We start from the raw sequence: 23,623 nt of genomic DNA, 5'->3' as shown, positions 1-23,623 counted from the left end.
ACAGATCGTATTTCAATTTAATTGGTTTGACGGAACGATGAATGACAAACGGACGCCGATGCGTATAAACTCGCCTTTAGAGTTTTGACGTTTGTCAAAGTCTTGCCAAATTATAGGTTATAATTTTGTGACAACTTTTGTCAAATACCCTGCGTTTTAGAAGATGATGCATTTTGATTCGTGTTATTACGTGTGTTTTGTGTCTTTTAAAGTCAAGTGGAGGAAAAATCGAGTGAAAATTAACTGTAGAACCCAGAGCACAGTTTATGGTTAATACTCGCTGCCCAGGCAGAAAGTCTTATACACATACACCAATAAAGTTACTATCAATAAAGTTCGTATACCATCTCGTCTTAGATAAGTGCATCTCGAATATGGTAGAAGGACCATACTAAACACATACTAAAAACTGGAGTAGCTGTAAAATATCGACATCGCACGATAGGTAAATAATGGATTTTAGTACTGCAGAAAAATAATGTCAAAAGGTACTGGTTTAAAAAATTAAGATTAAAGTTAATTAATCAACCTGTGTATAAAATTTGGTAAGTGTTATTATTAATAAAACAGTTTGTTTTATTTATGTTGTTTTATTTATTCCTGCGGAATATTACAAATTTGTATCTGTACATAAGTTATATTGATAAATATAATCATAAATGCGGGAAGTTTCATAAAGCTTGAAAGTAAGAAATAGTTCTTTTTTATATTTTTTTGGTATGCGGTGTCTTGTTTTTGTTTGTTTTGTATTAACACATACCGTTTTTTATTAAATAAAATAACTCGATTACATTTTTTTAGTTTTATACAGTTTTTTTTCACAATATTTTGAAGTTACTTGTCAGTCAAATTTTAAATACATATACATAGATAAATGAAACAAGTTTAGATTGGAAAGTGCCTATAAGGACAATGGAAACACTATTTGGCGCTATTCTTGCAACGGTCGCGACCCAAAACTTTTGAAAATTTCGGAGCGGTTCGGCTTTTTCAGGAATTATATCGCCAAATATTGTTTATTGAAATTTATTATTATTTTCGTTTAATTTTATAAATAAAATACAGTGTATTGCATACAAGAAACTTTATTTTATATAAGGACGCATGTATGAAATACCTATGAAACATTGGAAACCGACGTTATGCCACGATCCACGATGGTTTTTGCAGTTCACAGTTCACAGCACAGCTTTTTAAGTTTTTAATGCCACTTTTTCACAATTATCACCGGTTGGAGTAAATAAAACTTGAATTAAACTCACAAGATAGCAATAATTACTTTGAAAATGGACGTTATAAACACTTTTCGGAATTTCTTTAATGAGAGCGGTTTAGATTTTGACAGATTATTATGATTTTTGAAGATTCTGACTTTGACAAGAGAAAATTATTTCTGTTTTTGTTTGCCGTTGTTCTTAGCGACCGCTATAGCAGCGCCAGATCGCGTATAATGGTCGCGACCCAAAATAATTTCGCGATCCAAAATTTTGACGGGCTTTCCAATCTAAACTTGTTGCATTTTTCTATGTACATATATTAATTTCCTGCTATGCGTTCCATTTGTACCAATTTATTTCTTTGTAAAATAAAATAAACTACTTTGAAATTAAAATGACAGACACATCTATCACTGTCAAGGATCTTCTCGTTGAACAGACTATATATTACATAAAGTGGCATTGGTTGACGTATTCAAATAGTTTCGTTCATTTCCTGATCCACCGGAAATGTCTACAATTTTTGGTTTTTAAATGGTATACCCTCAGTATTTTTCTACCTTATTTGATAGAAAATGGCATTCTGATGAGCATGACATATCAATCATATCATGTATGCCATAAATGTAACGACAATTTGACTCAAAATGCCAAGAATGTAGTACCAAATTATTCGTAAAATGTTCCATTTGAAACAATTGAGTTATGATTAAAAATAGGATTTGGTTTGATTTGGGGTTAAAAGATGCCCATTTAACCCGCCATGAAAAGGCACGAAAATCATTAAACAGTCAAATATATTTTTTCCAAAGCACCTTGATTAAAAATTAACTATAATCTTAATTAAATTAACTACACTGTAGATTGAAATTTAAAATGCAATTTTTTTAATTGAAAATGCCAAAGTTGACATATGATGTATTATTCTCTTCGAATGTCATTTTCTATTATATAAAGTAAAAAATACTGAGGGTATAATTTGAAAATCAAAGTTAAGGGGTAAGCCACTTTTGAGACGCACCCGGTATACTTAATTTATTAGAAGAATTAGAATTGTATTTCCGGTGAAACAGGTAGTGACCGAAACTAATCGAATACGTCAGTCAATCCCGATTTATGTCATATTATTAATATACCAAATTTCGTTTTTTTATCTGAACAAATAAAAAAGTTATATGGGCGAGCCACTTTTGAGAAACACCCGGTATACATACGCATATATTTCTTGAAACCGAGTTTTTAAGAACCCAGGGTCGAGTTCCTGATTTTTATCACTTCAATTTTTTTTCGCAACATGATACTTCCTTTTTTTAAAGCCATTGTCAGATGATACTGTCGGATATTGAATACATTATTGAATAACAGCTTAATACCATTAATACCAGCAATAGAAATAATGTCTCGGGATTTTATAGACAAATAAAATGCTTGTAGTTCTTTTTTTTTGCTGAAAAAGAATCTAAGTTTATTATGACATAAAGATATAGTACACTTTGCTAGAATAGTCTCACCAAAAACCAGGTGTCTTGTTAACTCAACTGCTTTTATTGGCCAACGTATTTTTTCTTTATTAAATTATTTATTTGTTATTTTTGGAATATAAGTGTTACTACTGTTGATTGACTGTACTGTAGTTGCAAAAACGTTACAGCAATTACAAGAAATACTGACACATATACCTGGGCATACAAGGCTTTGGACCTTATGCTGAACATCGATAAAACTAAAATCATGTGCACTCCCTCGGAAAATCATAACAGTGCTATAAAAATCGGAGAACTATTGGAATATGTAGCGGAATTCAATTACCTCGGCAGTCTGATTTCGGAAAAGGCCAATATCGACTCTGAAATTTAGCCCAGAATTATAGCAGCGCCTTAAGAGCATCCTGGAAATTAAAAGACAGGGTTTTCTTCAATCATGACTTGAGCACAAAAAGGAAACTTGCAGTGTATCGAGTAATAACAGACCCCACCATGTTATATGGAAGGGAAATCTGGGTGCCGATGCCGTACCGACATTTTCCATGAAAACTTAAAGGGGATAAGCATACAGAACCAGTGGGAAAAAACAGCGCACAATAGAAAGCACTGGAGAAGAATTGTAAACTCAGTTAACAACATAACTTAGACGACCAGAAAGTAAAGAGGCAACAAGGTAATGAGATTTTTGAATGTCCGAGTGCGGAAAAAAGTTAACATTACGTATCAAACTTTTCAGTCACAGAATAGCTCATGAAAGAAAACGCCTTGCATAACCGTCTTCTGATGCGTGTCAAATACTCGTCAGCGAGTAATGGCAGTAAGTAGACTGTTGGTTGACCCTACCCAGAGTCTGTCCAAAGAGTCAGAGAAGATTTTGCCAGACAACATCCAAAAAGTGACAGGAAATTTCGTTTACTTATGGATTAAAATGACAGACACAACTGTCACTGTCATGGTTGCTCTCATTCGATTAGACTATAGTTGATTTATAGCATATAGAATAAAGGTCGTTTAACTTATAACACTCTGACAAGAAGATAATTCATTCTTTCAATTATACACGACATCTTAATCGGCCTCAAGGCTACATAGTCGTCCGTCCTACAGTTATTAATACACAAATAGTTTAAATAAATATTGTATAAACAAACAATGTACACGGTGTCTCATTTACAAAGGAAAAACTGGTAACAAGGGCAATCAGAGAGTTGATTTTTGTCAACAGAACTTTTAAGATACTACATTTTTTAAGATAATAGTATATTGTTTTATTAGTAGTAAAAATAATACTTTTTATAGCGAGGTTGTACGTTTGACATTTCAGGCGAGATAGAAAGTAGAAAAAGTAATTTTTACTCGAAATAGCACATTTTCAAACGTCACAAATAAATTTTTTTAAACAATTTCAAACGTTCCAAATAATATAAAAAGAATTAAAAGTAATACCTTGTAAGTATATACTGAGAAACTATGGTTACGCTCGTTGAATTTGGCACTTTATGTCAGTTTAATAATATATTTTCGTTTGAAAAAAAATCGCATGTTCTATTCGGAGTAAAAATGACTTTTTGTGCCTTGGCTGTATGTCGTCAAACGTACCGCCTCGCCACAAAAAGTGTCATTTTTACTCCTAATAAAACAATATACCTGCAATATACTATTATTGCATATTGTCAATCACGTCGCAAAAATTAATACTCCTCTGACGTTTGAAAAAAAAATTAATAACTTTGAACAAGTATCTATAAAATAACTTTTTAAATACCTAAAACAATGTTTAACTGAGTTTTATATATCATTATTGCAGTGGATAAAGAAATTTGCTTATTATTATACAGGGTGTCATTTAAATTAGTGCAATATTTTAAACCCAAGAGATTTCTTTGCCATTTTTTTTTTTAAACGTTTTGCATTTATCTTACCTAACCTAACCTAATCATCAAATTTTTATACAGGGTCATGCGTGTAGGACAGCCGATCAGAGTTGTATAAATAAATATCGTTAAAAAAGCACGAGCGCGTCAGATTAAGGCAAGGTGAGTTAATTACATGCAGAGAAGTGTGCATTTAACTAATCTGACGATTTTAGCGTGACATAAGGAAATAGGAGCGTCACAAAGTTGCAAAAAACATCACCTGGACGTTCCCAAGTATTCCCAACTTGTTGATTTTACAGAAACTCATTCAGGAATTAAGGAAATAACATAATCTCCCAATTTCCACACGCCGAAGTAGCTAAACTCATCAATAAAGTGAGTAAAGTGCTGTGAACTATGTATTTCTAAAAAATCTGAGTTTTGACAATACCAATCTTAATATCTAGGCGGTAATGGTTTTGGTCGCGTCGAAATCGTCAGTCTTTTGAATAATAGTTTTAAGTTCAATTCACATTCCTTTTGAATATCTGACTCGCTCGAGTATTTTTTCTTTTTTCACTTTCTACCCTTTCGTATGGTCAATCCCCCCTCCCCCAACATGCAGGGCGACACATTAATATTCCCCCGTTATTAGAAACACGTGGGTGTATGCACTGTTAATATAGGTACGAAAAGCCCAAGCGTCTCAAAATATGAACGTTACTTTTTTAAATTTTTAAACATAAATGGCCTGGTTATTTTTTTTATAAATTTTAAATAGAAAATTAATATGTTTATTTTGTCTACTACTGTTGTTTCTACTACCCCTTAAAATATTTGTACTTATTTCAGAGACACCCTGTATAGTACCAAAAGTGCAAAAAGTACAATATCAAAGACAACATTGCAACTTCAACAGACTAAGGTGTGGTACCAGTAAATTTGATATTTCCAAGAATATATTACTTGCTCTTTATAGTGCTAAAACGACTACTTTACCAATACAAAGAAATACCCAAGTACATATAACATAAAAAATATGAAAATATACGTTTAATATTAATTTAACCTAAAGTTATAACATTGTTTTTATGCTAAAACATACAGAGTGGTCCGAATTGTATTGGGGAAACTTCGTCAGCATATTCTGCAGATAAAAATAAGTAAAAAAGTTCGTATAAATTTATGTCCTAAAATGGTTTGTTTCGGAGCTACAAGGTGTAAAAGTTTCATTTTTATTTCGATTTTTTCCAAATAATTTCTGAACTAATCCCAATATTGGATGGAAATTGGTGCCTGCGTATTTTTCGACATGAGAATTTCGATTTCGATGTCAGTATGACTCCTGCGTTTAGGGGGCGCAACCTACATATTTTTTAACTGTTTTGAAGAGTAATAACTTTTTGTCCGTATCTGTATTACACTACTGAGTAGAAAAATATACATTTCCGTCATTTTTTACGTAAAAAAGACTTCTTGGTCAAAATCGTTACGAGTAATGGTTCTCGAGATATTTTGAATCAAAATAGTCAATACATGCCATAACTGACAAAAATTATATCTGTTGAGTGGATAGTTATTAGTCTGAAATAATAAATTTGAAATGTTTTGGTGCCAAAAATTCAACAGTAACTGTTTTATGGTATTTTTTCTAAAAATAATCATGATTAGCTTATGAATATTGTAGACTATCTAATCTCTCAACATGTTTATATTTTGTCAATAATGACAAGTATTGAGTATTTCCATTCCAAATATCTTGAAAAGAGTTGCCCGTAGCCATTTTTGCCAAGAGACAATTTTTACGTAACAAATTACTGAAACGTCTATTTTTTCACTTACGGACGAAAAGTTATTACTCTTCGAATCAGTTAAAAACATGTAGGTGGCGTCTCCTACCAGTAGGGGTCATATTGATTTCGAAATCAAATTTCTAATATCAAAAGACACCAATTTTCATGGAAATATCGACTATAGTGCACAAATAATTTAGAAAAAAGCGAAATGAAAATGAAACTTTTACACCCTTTATCTTCGAAACGAATCATTTTAGGACATTTATACAACCTTTTTTACTTATTTTTATCTGCAGAATATACTGTCGAAGTTACCCGAATGCAATTCGGGCCACCCTGTATATATTTTTCTAATATCTACTTATAAATACTGCTTTATAAAAAGATCTACTTACTTGAAACGCACCACTTTGTCCCAAAATCCACAAAATCCCCAATAATAAAATCCTATATGTCATCGTAGAGAGTAATCCTGAAACAAAGAAAAAGGCAAGGTTCAAAAATTGCATCTAGGGAGTGTTCATTGAGTCATTAAAAGGTGTTTTTCATTGTTTGATGAAGTGCTCATGCTTCCTAGTGTGAGGTAATAGAAGTTTCCAATAAAGCAAATAGTTTGGTGATGTTTAAAAACCGCATATTTCTATATAAATTATACTGTTTTTATATATTTTTGTTAGATATAGATTTTATAAAACGTCAAATTTTGGCATTGACATTGATTGTATAAAAAATACATCACCGACACGAAAAACGGTCACCTTAAAATTTTGATGCATTGAAGTGTTATACACTCTGATGCAAAAAAAAGCAACGGAGAAATTTTTGGTCAAATTTAAAGTGTTATATTTTTGTTATTTTTAGGCCTATTTTCATAGTTTTTTTAGCAAGTTGTATATAATTATGTCAACATTAATTCGTAAACTCAGTTTCTTATAAACTTTGGTATTTGGCAGATTTTACAGGGTTAATCGAGGGGTAGTTTTTACCCTAATTTTAAAACACCCTGTGCAATAATTCCGTGTGTACATTTCCTAAAATATAATTTTACGGTCAGAACCATGTCTCCTGAGCATTTTGTTTTTTTGGATCATAACAATACATGCCTTCGTTAATTTTTCAGAGCAAAATCAGTTTGCCACCAACAATTTACAATTTTTTCAATTATCATTTCTTTTTTGAGTTATTTTTTAATATGGCAAGGCGGCTTTGGTGATTATTGTGAACTATATACTCCTATGAAGTGCCCATCATGTTCGACGTTTGGGAAATGCTTGGCAGAAGGGTTAGAGGTCGAAAAGCGGTACCAGCTTCATTAAATAAACTTCGCTTGGTCCTTAAAGAAGAATGGGAAAACATAATACAATATGATATATGCAGCTTCAATGACAGTAGAATGGACATATACAGGCAGTTATAGCATCTAAGGGAGGCAATACAAAGTATTAGGGTATTTTTTACAATTTTTTTTTTCTGTTTGTATACTTTAGTATTACAGATATTTTCTTTAATATCGTTGTTTCTGTTATCGTTATTAATGTTTATTAAAACCAGGACTGTATCTTCAGTCTTTAACGTTTTTTTAAATTTAGTATAGAGTACCCAATACAGCGTAATATGACGTTTAGACAATAGTCACCAAAACAATCTCGTTATATTAAAAAATTACATCAAAATGTAATGGTAATTGAAAAAATTGCAAATTGATCGTGATCAGTTCATTTTGCTTTTAAAAATTAATGAAGACATGTACTGGCATGATCCAAAAAACAAAATGCTCAGGAGACATGGTTCTGACCGTAAAATTATATTTTAGGAAAATTTACACACGAAATTATTGCACAGGGTGTTTTAAAGTTAGGGTAAAAAACAACCTCTCGATTAACCCTGTATAATATGCCAAATACTAAAGTTTATAAAAAACTGAGTTTACGAATTAAAGCTGACATCATTATATACAACTTGCTAAAAAAATTATGAAAATAGAGCTAAAAATAACAAAAATAGAACACTTAAAATTTGACCAAAAATTTCTCCGTTACGTTTTTTTGCATCTAAGTGTATATTTTGTTCTAGTGAGCTGATTTTGATGATTTTTTAAACAATTTGTAGCTAAATTATTTGATTTTTTAGTATCTCTTTCTAAATTAAAAATGAAAGTTCGCATCTGTCAATTATACGAGGCACCACAAAATGTTGTTATTTTGGTGAAAGTTTGGAACACCCTGTGGAATATGTTAAGAGAGCAAGGAATTTAAAAACTGTTATCATCTACGTACATCCTTTCTCGATTTTGTGTTTTTTTTAGTTCATCTCAATAACTTTTTTTTTAAAGATATTCGCTTTTGAAAAAGACACTAATTTTTTTCGTATAATTTTGACATTAAAACCATGCCTTTGCTTTTGGTCCGAGTCAACAGACCTATGAAAAAGTGTTTATGAATTGGGTAATGTGACTGTTATTGAAAAATCATATTATTATACTGTCTGTTGGCTGCTGGGCAGCTACTCTAGCAGGAATGGTTTTATGTCCAGAAGGTGGGTAACAGATTTAGGTGTTAACGAAGTACAGTGCAATTGCTTCCTCGAGACAAGTTCATATGCTAGACATCCAGGAACCTTCGCATGATAGCTGCGAATCAAGGTGATCGATTTATTGTAAGTTTATCACTAAGAAAAATATTCTCAAATTTGTAAAGAATTGCACCTAAGGAATGTCCATGTAAGTGAACGGACTGTACGAACAAGATTAAACGAAGCAAATATTATGTCAAGAAGGCCTGCTTCGGGACCACAACTTACTAAAGTCTGTTGAATTGGACCAAAAGCAAAGGCATGGTTCTAATGTAAAAATTACGAAAAAATGTTGATGTCTTCTTCAAAAGCGAATATTTCCAACAAAAATAAAGCTATTGAGATGAACCAAAAAACAAACTATAGAGAAAGGATGTCACTAGATGATAAATTGATTTTCAAATTCCTTGCTATATTAATACCACAAGGTGTTTTAATCTTTTATCAAAATAACAACAATTTCCTTCGTATAACTGACAGATGGGCTTCATTTTTAATTTGGACAGAAATACTAAAAAGTCAAATAATGTAGCTACATATTGCTTAAAAAATCATCAAAATCGACCCACTAAAACAAAATATATTTTGGTGCAGAATGCTTTGGGATATAACGCAAGTGTTCTAATTTTATTTACGTCGAAGTCTTAAGATTCATTCAGAACCTCGCAATTACTACAATAAATTAGTTGTTTCAATTACATTTTATACTTTTTAGTTTACGATCATTCACAATGTCCAAAAAACACAATTAACATTAATAGAATATCCTAGCAACAGCTTCCAGTAGTCAGTTGTATCCATAGAAAAATCCTAATATTTAGCTTATAAAACAATAAACTTTTGATGTCTAACCAAATTTTGTCCCGAATGATGATATCCAAAGGCCAAAATGACATTCGTCGCAAATTTTGAAGTATAATTAGCGGAAAAGTTAAAAGTTTGTTAACTTTTTGCACTAATTGAAAATTCCTACCACTAATTTTGACGTTCTGAATACTTACATTGAAATTAAAGGAACAAACTTCTGCTTTAATTGAAACTACTAATTTATTCCACTAATTGCGAGGTTCTAAATGAATCTTTACACTTAAAAATCAGTGCTATTAACGAAATATACATTATTTAAAGAAGTTCATAAAATGGAAACCTAACCTAACCTAACCAAAATACTGAAAATCTGATTCGAAAGAAGTTATGGATAAATCTCCGGACTTATATTAATAATAATAATAAAGAAAATGTATTTAAAAACCTTAAAACACTGAAATATTAAGGAATTTACTTTAGGAAAACTAGTATTGATGTTCAATACTAGAATTATATTAATAAACATAAATCAAGATCTAGGAATGTACAGGGTGGTTCGAATTGGACGCTCATCATTGGGATTTCGGAAACCGTAAGAGATACAGGATCGGTTAAATGGAGGCAAAGTTGCCCAATTTGATGCTCAATAAAATGCCGTATTGCATTTTTATTTTTTATTTATTTTTTTTTCATAAAATATTCTGGTGATGGAATTTTCTGTACGAAACGTCGGCAAATATCAAAGTGACTATATATAGTGTTTTAAGAGTAATGAAAGGATTTAATTAAATTGAAAAAAAAATCAGGTCCGTATTTAAAAAAATAAGTTGATGATGGTCGCCAGAAGCCGAAACGTCAGAGTCAATATTTAACCACACAGAGTTATAGAGCAGAAAAAGTGGCCATGAAAATGTGTTTTTCATTTTAAGTTATCTTAACAAATAAAGCCAGGAAACAATAGAAAACAAAATTGCAAATTCCGTTTCTTTTTCGAATATATTCCGAAGTATTCGGAATTTTTCAAAATGCAATAGGGCATTTTATTGGGCATCAAATTTCGCAATTTTGCCTCCATTTAACCGATCCTATATCTCTTACGATTTCCGAAATCCCAATGATGAGCGTCGAATTCGAGCCACCCTGATTCAACAAAATGATTTAAAAAAAGTAATCTCTAAATGTGTCAACCATATCAGATGCATTTAAAAAAGTCTGGTTTGATTCTATTTAACTAACTAAAAGATATCGTTATATCTCGCTCTGTATACGACTATATCCACAACTCGCCTGTATATAACGACCACCGGTTTAATATTTGCCTAATTAATTTTCCAAATTTATTCAAAAATAGAAAGAAATGGTTGGAACAGGTTATTTTAAATCCTGATAATTTATTTTATGTCAGAAGTTATAAAATTTGTTTTGTCTACGACGACGAAATGGCTATATTATAAAGTAACTGTAAATGCTGTTAAAAGCACAATCAACAACAGTTATCGTTAAATATTTTCATATTTATTCACTTGCATTGTTTTTACGGCTAGAAAATTAAGTGTATTAGGGTGATACTGTTGTGGTTCCGTTATGCATATAGCAATAAAAATATTAAGAGATAAGTACTTTGTTCATCGTATATTGTCGTACACTCTGTTTTACTTGACAACCAGATGAAAAAGATTGTTGACGTCATTATGTAAATTACTGATGATTGCTTTTAATAATTGGCATTGTGATTTGATTTAGGGTTATAATTTTATTGAAGAACATCGGGGGATGCTAAAATTAAAATCTGATTTCCTTGTAAAACAATTTTCAATATTGACATTTATTTCTGGAATGAAACATCTTTACGCGTGCTGGGACTAGAAATTCAAAGCCGTAATACGACACGCGACACAATGGGCGAGAGGAAAAGAGCCAAAAGCAGTAAGGACAGCCTACTGCTAGAAAAAAATCGTCCAATTTAAATGAATGGCCGATATTATATATATATATATATATATTATATATAATTGGTATGCCGATAGATTACAACAAGGTACAGCAAGGCAAAACATGTGCAAAGTACTGGCATGTATCTGCATCACAGATGCCATGAGAACATGGCCAACAGCAACAATGGAGGTCATTCTAGACCTAACACCTTGTCGTCGGTAGTTATGCCAATGCGACAATGACTAGATTCAGTCAAACAGTACTGGGAAAATTTTCAGGTCAGGGGCTTGGAACACCCTCAAAAAGAAAATTCTACTTCTCCAATTCCCAGTGGATGGACATACCAAGAATTTACAACTTTGAGAAACACCTCACTTATTGAGTAATAAAAAGGATTGGAAGGAAGAAACGCTTACTCAGCATGTAAAAGACCATGCCATAACGTGGTAGGGTTCTGATGATTCCAAAACCAAAGCAGGGACAGGGATAGGAGAATTTGGGCCGAAAACTAAATACTCCGAACCAATGGGCACCTTCAAGCAGACATTTACGCTCTCGAAAGATGCGTACAATTTATCTTAGATAGGAACTATCGAAAACAGGAAATTACCATCCTATCCGATAGTCAAGCAGCACTAAACGCGATCAACTTAGTAGCCATCAATTCGAAGTTGGCCAAAGAATGTCTAGAGAAGCTCAACAAATTATGCAAAGAAAATAAAGTCCTCCTACTCTGGGTGCCTGCTCACCAAGGGATAGAAGGAAATGAAAAAGCAAATGATCTAGCTAGAAAAGGAGCGAACACTCCACTAACTGGACCAGAACCGTTCTGTTTTCCAAACGGGAACCAACTGAAAGCGGAACTGAAGAATCTGGAAGACTCCATCCGTAACTTGGAATCGGTGTCCTCCAACGGTGTAAGACACTCGAAAAAGTTCATCAGAACTTACGACCGAGAAAAATCAAAGGTTTTCATTGATTTAAGTAAAAACAATCTTCGAATTGTCACGGGGTTTCTAACAGGACACTGTATCCTTAACGAACACCTCAGTATGCTGAAGCTGAGAAACAACGGCGAATGCAGATTCTGTGGAAAATAGAAAATGGGGAAACACAAGAACACCTTATCACTGAGTGCGCCGAGACGACGACCATTCGTGCCTTTGGTACGGCTGATGTCGAGGATGGAGAGCTGGCCTCTGTGGAGCCGACATTTTCTCAGGGTGGAACTAAGGATTTGATATTGAAGAAAAATGTGGGTCGATTTCGGCATAATTGGGGACGGGCTACAGAATGACAACCTCGACATTTCGAACCGATGCCTGTAAATGGACGAAATCATCAGGATTTTTCTTAATTATGGGTCGATTGGAAGCAAACTCGGCACGTAGATAGAGGTACCCGAATGGAGTCCTCAGACACCAATGGAGTCATCTTGAATTTGCCCATCACTATTGACTAGTAATGATGCCGTAAAGTAGAACGAACGCTGAACAATATTATACCATTATTATATCAAGAAAATTAACGTGTTTATGAAAATAAAGATCTCCACAAATGCGGTCATTTTGGCCAAAAAATGACCGCATCCTTAAATGCAATCAAAATATTGTTACAGCTTGATTTTCACCAAAGTTGAATACAGATATTAAACAAGATATTATTCTATAAACTCACTTTACTGTAAAACAGGTTTGAACGGTAACTGTGGTGTCTAACTTTTATTGAATTAATACATAAATCTATTGCGATAGTTCTCTAATCCTGACTTACGTAACCGACATCATAATAAACGTGGAGAATAACATTAATGTCGGTCCGGTATTAAACGTACAATTCCTTTACGTAGTAGTAGGTTTGTATATAACGGTATCGATACCACAATGTGTTTTTTTTTCAATATTTAATTCACTTTTCACGACTCATAATCATAGCAATCAACTCATGGTTTATAACAACCCCAGACATTTTGGCCTTTGATTATAACCCGTCAAAAAAAATTTTGGTTAGAAATCAAAAGTTTATTGTTTTATAAACTAAATATTATGCTTTTTCTATGGATACAACAGACTACCGCCAGCTGTTGCCAAGATATTTCATTAATTTTAATTGTGTGTTTTAGCCATTGTGAATGATCGTAAACTAAAAAGAATAAAGTATAAAATTGAAATCACTAATTTATTCCACTAATTAGGAGGTTCTGAATTAAGCTTAGATAATGCTAGGCCACTAATTTATTAAAAAGTTTCTTAACGAAGATCATATTATATGATTATACAGGGTGAGTCTTAAATAAGTGCAAATATTTTCACGGCTGCTAGATCTCTCGGTTTTTCAAATAAATCCAAAATAACCCAGTTGTTCAAGAAAATTTTTAAAGAATCTTGAGAGCCACCGGATTTTCTCTGTATTTGCATCCTTTATCGTATCGTAACCATAGAGTAAAGCCGTTACCATGGTAATATCAGAGATTAAAAAATTATACCCCGGAAAATTTTGCGGTGAACAGCAGTTCTAAAAAGTTTTCTAACATATAAAGGAGTATTTAAAAGAAAATGCTAAATTTGCAACATCTTTTTTTGCGAAAATAACCTCATAGACGTGTTCCTGGGGTCGAAATATCCACCCCTAAAAATATTTAAACTTATTTAAGACTTACTCCGTATATATTAGATATATTACGCCATTTTTTTCGATCATATTGTATAATAATTAGGTATAGTATATCATTAAATTATAAAGAGTTTATTGCAATCACACTTTTTATACTTATTTATTTGTTTCTGTATAAATAATTTATATCATTAATCAGAATCCAAACATCATATACGTCAGTTTTCTGCTTTCAATAAAATTCAATTTGACAACATTACAGTTGTTTATTTACAAGTTAGGGCCTTGGAGTTTTTGCCTTGTTTGCATTTTTAATTAAAACATGAGCATACACATTAATACACAGTAACTATTTTGTATATTTTCCTTTATCAACGATATTCAATTGTTTATAAAGAAAAAAACTACAAAATAATCTTTTATACAGTTTTTACCAATCATCACTTGATGCATATTGTCGATATTTTACATAAAATACTCTGTTATATGATAATATTGGTAATTATCGACATTACAAACAATATTGTTGAAAAGTAAAATGCACATAAATCATTGTTTAGTCACAGGTAGTTGTTTCTTATTAGGAAAATTAAAATTTCAACTGTACTCCCTACTTTTGTGTTTGATTGTAACGATTTTTTTAATTAATTTATTCCAAATAATTTTGTTAAATTGGCACGCCACTGATAGCCTCTTATTATTTTCTCACAGCGTATCTTACATAACGAGTGTTTCTTGCTTAATATTCATAAAAAATCTTGTCTAAAATGAGACGAAATTTTCTCACATTTGCATTAATATAAAATGGTTAATTTGACTTTGGTTTAGGTGATACAGCCGATTTACATTCTTGTGGTTACCAGAATATTTCCAATTCTATACAAGGTGTAGTAGAAACTAAACTCGCTTTATTGAAACTTAGAATACACATTGATTTGTCACTTAAAAGGGTAGAATTGAAGTACCCTTTCTCACTTTTCATTATTAAACTTAACTAAAAATTTCTAACCTTTTTTTATCCTACACTAATTCCATATAGAGATATTTTAGAACATCTCGTTTACACACGCGCCGATATAACTTAATAAGCAGTTAAACAAATCAAATTCAGCATAAATTAAAAATATTTCTTTGGCTATATAAACAGGATCTTCGATTTTAAATACAAAATTTTTCTCACGACCACATTTTATTTGATCTTACTTTACGACAATGTAAAAAAATTAATTTCAAATTTAAAAAAGTTTGGTGACATTTTATAAAGTTCATTTACCCAAAAAAAATAGATTTTCATATAATATGTATATCTTACCGCTCAAATTCTGCATAAATTAAAAAAGTCCACATCCGTTAATATATCATTATGTATAGTCTGTTTAGCGATCGTTCAACATTACGTCACCATTATTTGTCAAGTTTGTTTTAGGGTGTGTCTGAGATCAGTTCATATTGTTTAGAAAATATTAAGTACGTGCAGAAATTATTAATTGAGTAGGGCCTATTTTTCATGTGGTCGGGCCCTAAGGCCCAAGCAAAAATTCCGGCCCTGTTTTACAATAAAATTCAAAAATTCTCTTGTTAGTTTGGGTTAAAAAAATAAAACATTATTATATTGAACAAAAATAAATAAACATTATTATATTGAACAAAATAAATAATGAAAAAAAAACATCATCTCAATCTAAAGCTTATTTTATTTAATTCTATTTTCCTTATCAGAGGTAACTGTTTTTTTCTCTGCTATGTAAATTTACATTTGAAATTATGAACATTGTACAACCTTTAACGGACCCCCTAGACCACCGGTCCCAAGGCCCGGGCCTTATGGCTTATGGGCCTTATGGTAAAATAGACCCTGTAATTGAGTGAGTTCCGTTTTTGTTAAATTTATTTAATTTATTTTCATTGTCTTTAAATTTGTAATTTTAGGCGCATATACCAGATTTTCCAAGTAAAACGTACGTATAGAACGTCCAGCCATCGTTCCAAAACTCTCTCAATCACGTGACAACCAGTTGAAACAGGTTGGTGACGTCATTACGGCATTTCGTAAATTACTAAAGTAAACGCCACGAATGTTTGGGAGTGATTCATCGCCTGATGAAGTTAGAATCGACACGCGCGCTATCATTTTTCCATTAAAAACGTAAATTTTTACCGCAGACGTAAGTTTTTAAAGGCCCGGTCTAATCATCTACCTGCGCTCCTCCTACTTATTCTAAAATGTTAGCGTGATTGACAAAGACGATACTATATCGCGTTTCTTTGATTGATTCGTTTTTGTGCGTCAGTCCATTGGTGTGCTTGCAGTGCGACCAATGGGGCATTCCATTTTATATTTATAACCAAATATATGTTTTGACAAGACTTTGACAGTTAAAACAACAAATTAATACAACAGATTATATATTGATTATTATATGACTTGAAACACCACGGCACTGGAATTAAGTTTTATGTGACCTTGAACAGATTAGTTCACATCAAAGGTTCACATGGTAGCGACCGATGAATCACTCCCAAACATTCGTGGCGTTTACTATACATATTCTTTTTAGTAATTATTGTCATTTTCATGTGATTTGGGGTTATAATTCATAATTCATCGATCAATGTCAAAATTAAAAATCGATTGTTGCTGTCAAACAAAATTCAAATTTTTTATTGCAAAAATGCCTCAAAGGTTTAATCAAAATGAACAAGAGCTCATTGCTAAGTTCATAAATTATTTTTCTCAAGAAATAGACGCTGGTAGAACAATCTTGCCCGTGGACGCCGTATACTAATATGTAAGCACAATGCAGAGGTGTATTCCTATATAAAATTAATAGTGTCTTTAATTAATATGGCGAGTTGCTGATCTTTTAGAAATATGAATTTCATCTTATTTTACTAAGCGTGTTCTTCGTACACACGAGAATCGGCACCCAAGACTGGCCAAGACCAGAAATGCCGACCCTTAAGCGGCGATCACACTATGTTGGTTTACTATAGCCGCTAGTTGCTGTTAGGCTGGTAATAGCGTAGTGTGAATCCCCAACCCCGCTGTTTTTACTAGCCGACGAATAAAATTACCAGCAACCAGCCTGAGCTGGGTGGGTAGCCTATGTTCAACTTTACCAGCCGCCAGCGCATCACGTGACCCTCGGTTCGCTATTAGCAGCCCTTCAATAGCATTGTGTGATCCGAATTGATGACAAGAAGCTGCTGGTAAATAATAAAACTACGTGACTTAATTTTATTTTCTTGATAGATTTCGAAGATGTCGGAGGTCAAGTGGACTGCAAATCAAATTATATTTTTTTTAAACCTCTACGAAAAATACGTGTGCTTATGGGATGTGTCCTCTCCTGAATACGTCACAACTCTTTTTTGTTTCTTCGTCAAAACTTCAAAAAAGTTTACGAACCCCCATTTTTAACACTTGCACCAACAATTCCCTTCGAACAGACATGACAAACTGGAAAATATTGATTCTTATTACGATTTACAGCGCTAATATTCTAAAATGTGTGTGAACTAGCGATGGGAACTATCGAATGAATTAAACTATCGAATGGTTACTGAATGAATGATTTCAACTATCGAATGGTTTTATTCAAATAAAATCATTCATTCATTTGTATACTAAAGCATATGTGACAACCTCGCCGTGGGACTAAATGGTTATCGTTGAGCCACGACTATCGAATGCTTTTGATAAATGAAATTTAGTATTCGTTTGATTTTTGTGTGCGTCAGTGCATTATTAGTTCTTCCAACTTTTTATAACTTCGCCTTATAAATACTGTGCTATTTTTGCGTTTATTAAAACATTTAAAATACTAAAATAGTAGTTTTTTTTAATTGACGATTGTGTGCGTGTGCAGGTGTCAAAATTTTTCCGAAAATTTGTGTGATTTTCCGTAGCCCGATCTTTCAATTATTTTATTTTATATGGTATATGGCCTATTTTTTAATGGGAAATTTTGAGAAGTAGCAATTTTTAAGAGAGATGAGATGAACTTAGAATTAATTTTAAAAATACATATTTGTATTTTAGATGTTTTAATAATATGAATTGGTTGAACTTAATAATCATATTTAAGTAATGTGGTTAAGTAAATGGTTATCGAACTCAAACTATGGGGTGAGAAAATTAAATTGAAAGTTTTACACGTGCCAATTTAAAAAAAAGTTAACGATGTTTGTATTTTGTTTATGCTAATTCTCTTACATGTAGTTTTTTGCGAAGAAATATTTCATTTATTTTTTAAAGTAAATGCCAGTAAAAGTAAATATTATTTTTAAATAGTAATATAAAGTACCTAATATAAATAATTTTGATTTCTAAGTTTTTATTTATATTTTCCTTCCATTACACTGCATTTACATTAGAAAATTAATAAGTGTTTATATTTCATGATTTTCAAGTTTGTTGTTAATATAACAAATTAGTTCTGTAATTATTATTATTTAATAAACCAACGTTGCCAAAAAATTTAAAGACTATATTATTTTTAAATAGGATCTAATATAAATAATTTTGACATCTAATTTGTTGTTTATATTTTGCTACTACGTAAAAAAAATGTTTATATTAAATTATTTTAAATTTTGTTGTTAATAAGTATAACAAATTATTACTGTTATTATTATTTTTATTAAACCAGTCTTTGCTTAAAAACATTAAAATTCATTTTCCTACATCCAAAATAACAAGTATTTTTGCAGTGTAACAACAGAATATTAATAAAAAAATGCTAAATATATAGACATACCATCCCTAACTAACTAAAGCCAAACAATAATATTCTTTGCTAATATCAACTAATACCAATATATGACAACAGCGCCCTTCATAATGTATTTTCTGTGTAAATACTAGCACCCCAATAAAAAAAATAATGTGTCCTTATCTTTCTATGACTCCGCAAAAAATCAAAGATGCCGGCTTCTTTCATAGCATTGCCACCGACCGCTGTCGGGTTTCTCGGAAAGAAATCGCCGGGCGACAACTAAAATCCAGTTAATATTTTATTATAATCGATCCTGACGAATAAATGAATTTCATAAATGAATGAATTTTATAAATGAATGGTTTTTGCTGCCGAATTACTAGAATATATAATAATTTAAATATTTCAAGGCAGATGACGCATTTATTCGATAATTTTTATTCGAATAGTTTTCAACGAATGTTTTCTTACTAGCTATCGAATTATTCGAATGAATTGCAACTATCGAATATTTCGATAGTATTCATTCGATAGTTCCCACTACTAGTGTGAACCCAAAACAGCGGCTATTGAAACAGATTGGTAGCAGCTATTAGCAGCGGCTAGCAAATCAACCCAGTGTGACCGCCGCTTTAGTATACAGCATCCACGGGCAAAGGTGTTTTGCCAGTGTCTCTTTTCTCGCGTAAAATAGGTAATAAACTTTGCGAAGAGAACTTGTTCATTCTCGTGAAATCAACAATGCATTTTAGCAATAAAATTTCAAATTAAAAAGTCAGATTTTGACTGTGATCTAAAATCAGATAGTGATCCTAATCAATAAAATATCGAGATACAACTTTTAATCGGCATTAAACGGCCTACACAAATTTGCTAACAAGAAAAGACAAAGTCAGTGGCGCACATGTTTTTTTAGAAAAAAATATTCCAGGAATAACTCATATGCACGTCCCTGATAAATCTGTCAAAAATTTTTTAGCATTAAAATATGTAATAGTAACTTTTACTCACAAAATCTCATTCGAATCACTAAAAATACTTGGAAGGAAATTATATTAAATCAAAAATAAATGAAGACTTTAACTCCCTGTAGCAACGCACTTTAGTAATAAAAAAGGAATTTCAAATTAAAAAGTCAGATTTTGACAGTCAAACGCCAAATCAAACGACAATTACTAAAAACAATGTACAGTAATTTCCAAAATGCCGTAATGACGTCACCAATCTCTTTCATCTGGTTATCAAGTGAAAGAGAGAGTTCGACAATATATGACGTGATGTTGAATGATCGCTGAACAAATAATATATTAATATCTATCTGTTATATGCTTTAGCCATCAAAAAGCTATACCAATTAATTTTTTCCAATCTACATTTTAAGAGATATTTTTTTTTACCATACAATACGTTTTGTCCTTTAAAATCTTAAGAAACAACGGCAAGAGACAATACAAAGAGTTCCTTTGTTAATGATAATACATAATAAATCAAAGTTGTTACATAAAAGTTACAAAATCCTCGTCTATTATTTAAACAGTAATAATAGTCCTAACAAAACACTTAATTTGTTTTTTCTGTGATTAGATTTTTATTATGGTGACTTTTAAATAATTGTTTAATGCCAAATTTAATGGAATTATCCATGATTCCTACGATTAGGCGTGTTGAAACTATTGAAAATGGACAGAAACTATACCGGATATCCCATTATCCTAGAATTTGATTAGAAAATCGTTTGTTTGATTACGAAAAGTGAAAGAAAAAAAAGGACACCCTAACGACATCTAAAGAGCTTGCAACAATGCTTTTGCAACGGACAATTTTTGCTAATAATTCAACTATTTCGATACTCGTAATTTTTGTATAATATTAATTTAGGAAATAATTACCGTATTTGCAATTCTTTATGGTGAATTGGATGTAGAAATTTAAATATTGCTTGTTTTGCAATTTGTTTAAATTTGATAAAATTAATTTTAAAATTATATAAAAAACTGTGTTAAATAAATAAAATAGATTCATTTTCTGTAATGTTTTATATCTTATTACGAAATCACACTACTGTGTCACTCTTTTTTTATAATGTAGTTGCTACATAGTCAAACAAACATGTATAAAATAACCGCTAATATTATAAAACAATCAATAAGATTTTAACGAATAGCAATATTTCTAAATGTTTTGAGGTTACATTTCTTAATAGCCTTACATTTCCTTAAGTATTCTTTCTTTATGGTGTAAATTTAACCTTTTCAGAAAACTGCAGCAAAATAACAAGTTTTAAGAGTCGTACAAGAATTTGTTGAAATAATATACCTATACCAATGTCGAGTCTTTTATAATTTACGTACAATAGGCTTTGTATTTTTCTTCTTAATTTAAAAAACACATTTCTGATTAAAACTCCTTTGCCCTTTCTATGTGTGTTCAGCCTTAAGAAACAAGAAAAACTATAGCAAAGTATTATATAAGAATTGATTTGACCCAAAACGCCCACATTGTCGAATGTAGAACACTGATATGTCTCTTAAGCATTTCTGTTTTTTTTTGTTATTTACTGCCTATTTATTAATATGATACGTCCATTATTAGAAGAAAATCAGAAATTCAGATTATGATTGCATAACATTCGGAGACCCACTACTTTCTCAAATATTTTAAATATAATTAACGAATTTGGTACACATTTTAGTCATTATGCTATACAAAAAAAGGAGAACTTGCTACTTACTGATTATTTAAATTTTTATTAAAACATGTTAGGTACTATAATTATTTAATTTCGTATTTATTTCGGCTTATGATATTTATATAATTCTAGCATTATAATACTATGAATAATTAATAAAATTTAATGACATAATTCGTATTTTTCTATTTTAATACTGAATCTTTTAAAAAAATAATTATTTTTTAAAAATCTTTATACCATAATGGCAAAACAGACTGTGTTTTATTAATTTATGATTTTTAATTAGTTAATAACAGTATTTTTATCAAAATCAATCAGTTGACCAAAATATCTAATTTTGGTCAAATTTAGATATTTTGGTTAACTCAAAGGTCTTCCAAAAGGTGGAAGCCCTTTAGTCTAAAAGTACTTCCAAAAAACATTGGCAAGATCATAAAAATTTGAAAATTTTATGCACTTTTATAATACATAGACTTTTACAAGCTTAAATTTTCTGGACTTAAAAAAAACATGCCAAAAAATAATGTGGGGTTTATTGTTGATGTGAGTGTTGATGTCTCTCAATTTTACGGATTATTTTTAATGAAATAGCGTTTTAGTTGGTAAGTAAACTCTGTCCAGCAAAAGAATAAGTGAAAGACAGAAAAAAAAGCATTCTATTCATGAATTAAAAAGACAAATAAAAATACAGTTTTGCTGTACAGGCAATTCTGTAGTATAATATTTTGGTGATTGGTTTGGTATTTTATCAATGTAAAATGTTATATACAAAGTTTAGGATTAAATATTAATAAAAATATGCTCGAAACAATAGGTTTTGTTAGTTTGTTTGTTTAGGTATGTACTGGTATTATTTCAATGACACAAAGGCTGTTCGCTAACCAGTCGACTGCTTGGTTGAAAGTAAAAGTATATATTCACATGTTACAGCTTAACTTTCCATTATGTTTTAAAACGTAGTCGGCATACCTAAAACCGTTTTATTTTAATAAATAAACAGGTCGCGTGTTCGCTGAGCGCGATATGCTTCCTGAATTTCAAAATTTTCATGTTGTTTGTCATATTTTTCGTATTTTAGATGTGCAGAATCAAAAAAATTACAAAAAGAAGTAAAATTATCAAAATAAAATAGGGTCAATTTTGAGTTACTGTAATAATATCTGAAATAGTCTATGATTATGTTTATATAATAATCGCATTTGGTGACTTACCTTATAAATTCTCTTATAGAAGAACACTGAAGAAACAACAATCCTAATTCATTTAGCTGTACTCGGTACCAAAAAATAGGGGATTATAAAGTAAAATAAGACACTTTAACCGAATTAAATTGACTAAAACATAACCTTTATATCGAAAACACATTTACCGTTAAAAACTACAAAAAAAATTAACGAAATAATGTAGGAATGGATAGGAGGGTTTTTTCAAAATTTCAATGACCAAAAGCCGTTTTTGACGTAAGTGTCACTTTACAAGAATATTTTTTTCTCTCAGTGTACGTTACGCGAATTCGCGGTACCCGTTTGCACGGTACGGCGCACGGCTGATCTGTCAAAGTTTTTTGGCCAGACTAATAGACTATCCCTGCCGGTCGTCAGAATCGAGAGTCTACTCGCGACTGGTTACCCCCGTTTACGTATCTCGGTACCAACTGAATAGAGATGGCAAAATTTAAAAATATGTATATCGATATACCGTATTAATGATTCCGTCTATAGGTAGGAACGAAAATATTATTATATGCGTGCACGTCTATTAATTTAAAAGTAACATTATTTAAGAGAAATGTCTCAGTTAAAAATGAAGACGAGACAGATTTTACTCAAGCTAAATTTTTGAACTGCACAAAATAACGAATTCTGTTTACACTTATACGCTTTATTAGTACAGTTTGGCTTGCACCAGCCAATTTACGCAAATTATCTGAGAGT

The 23,623-nt window shown here is 31.3% G+C and overlaps 1 protein-coding gene across 3 annotated transcripts in view; it reads right to left on the bottom strand.

The window, feature by feature from the left end:
- Nucleotides 1-23,316, bottom strand: part of LOC115882931 (venom metalloproteinase 3) — a 111,453-nt gene extending 88,137 nt beyond the window's left edge. For 2 of the 3 annotated variants that reach the window (XM_030901195.1, XM_030901194.1), the window contains exons 1-2: nucleotides 22,901-23,316; nucleotides 6,749-6,825 (exon numbers count right to left, since the gene is read on the bottom strand). In XM_030901195.1, coding sequence (XP_030757055.1) covers nucleotides 6,749-6,811 — 63 coding nt within the window. In that variant the 5' untranslated portion in view covers nucleotides 6,812-6,825; nucleotides 22,901-23,316. The remainder of the gene's footprint in view (nucleotides 1-6,748; nucleotides 6,826-22,900) is intronic. The other variant, XM_030901197.1, reaches the window with a different exon arrangement.
- Between the last annotated feature and the right edge of the window lie 307 nt (nucleotides 23,317-23,623).

This window comes from Sitophilus oryzae, unplaced genomic scaffold (assembly GCF_002938485.1).
Source record: "Sitophilus oryzae breed Bouriz unplaced genomic scaffold, Soryzae_2.0 scaffold_1801_pilon_pilon, whole genome shotgun sequence".
NCBI lineage: Eukaryota > Metazoa > Arthropoda > Insecta > Coleoptera > Curculionidae > Sitophilus > Sitophilus oryzae.
Note: the sequence above shows the minus strand (reverse complement) of the source record. Positions and strands in the feature narration are given on the sequence as shown.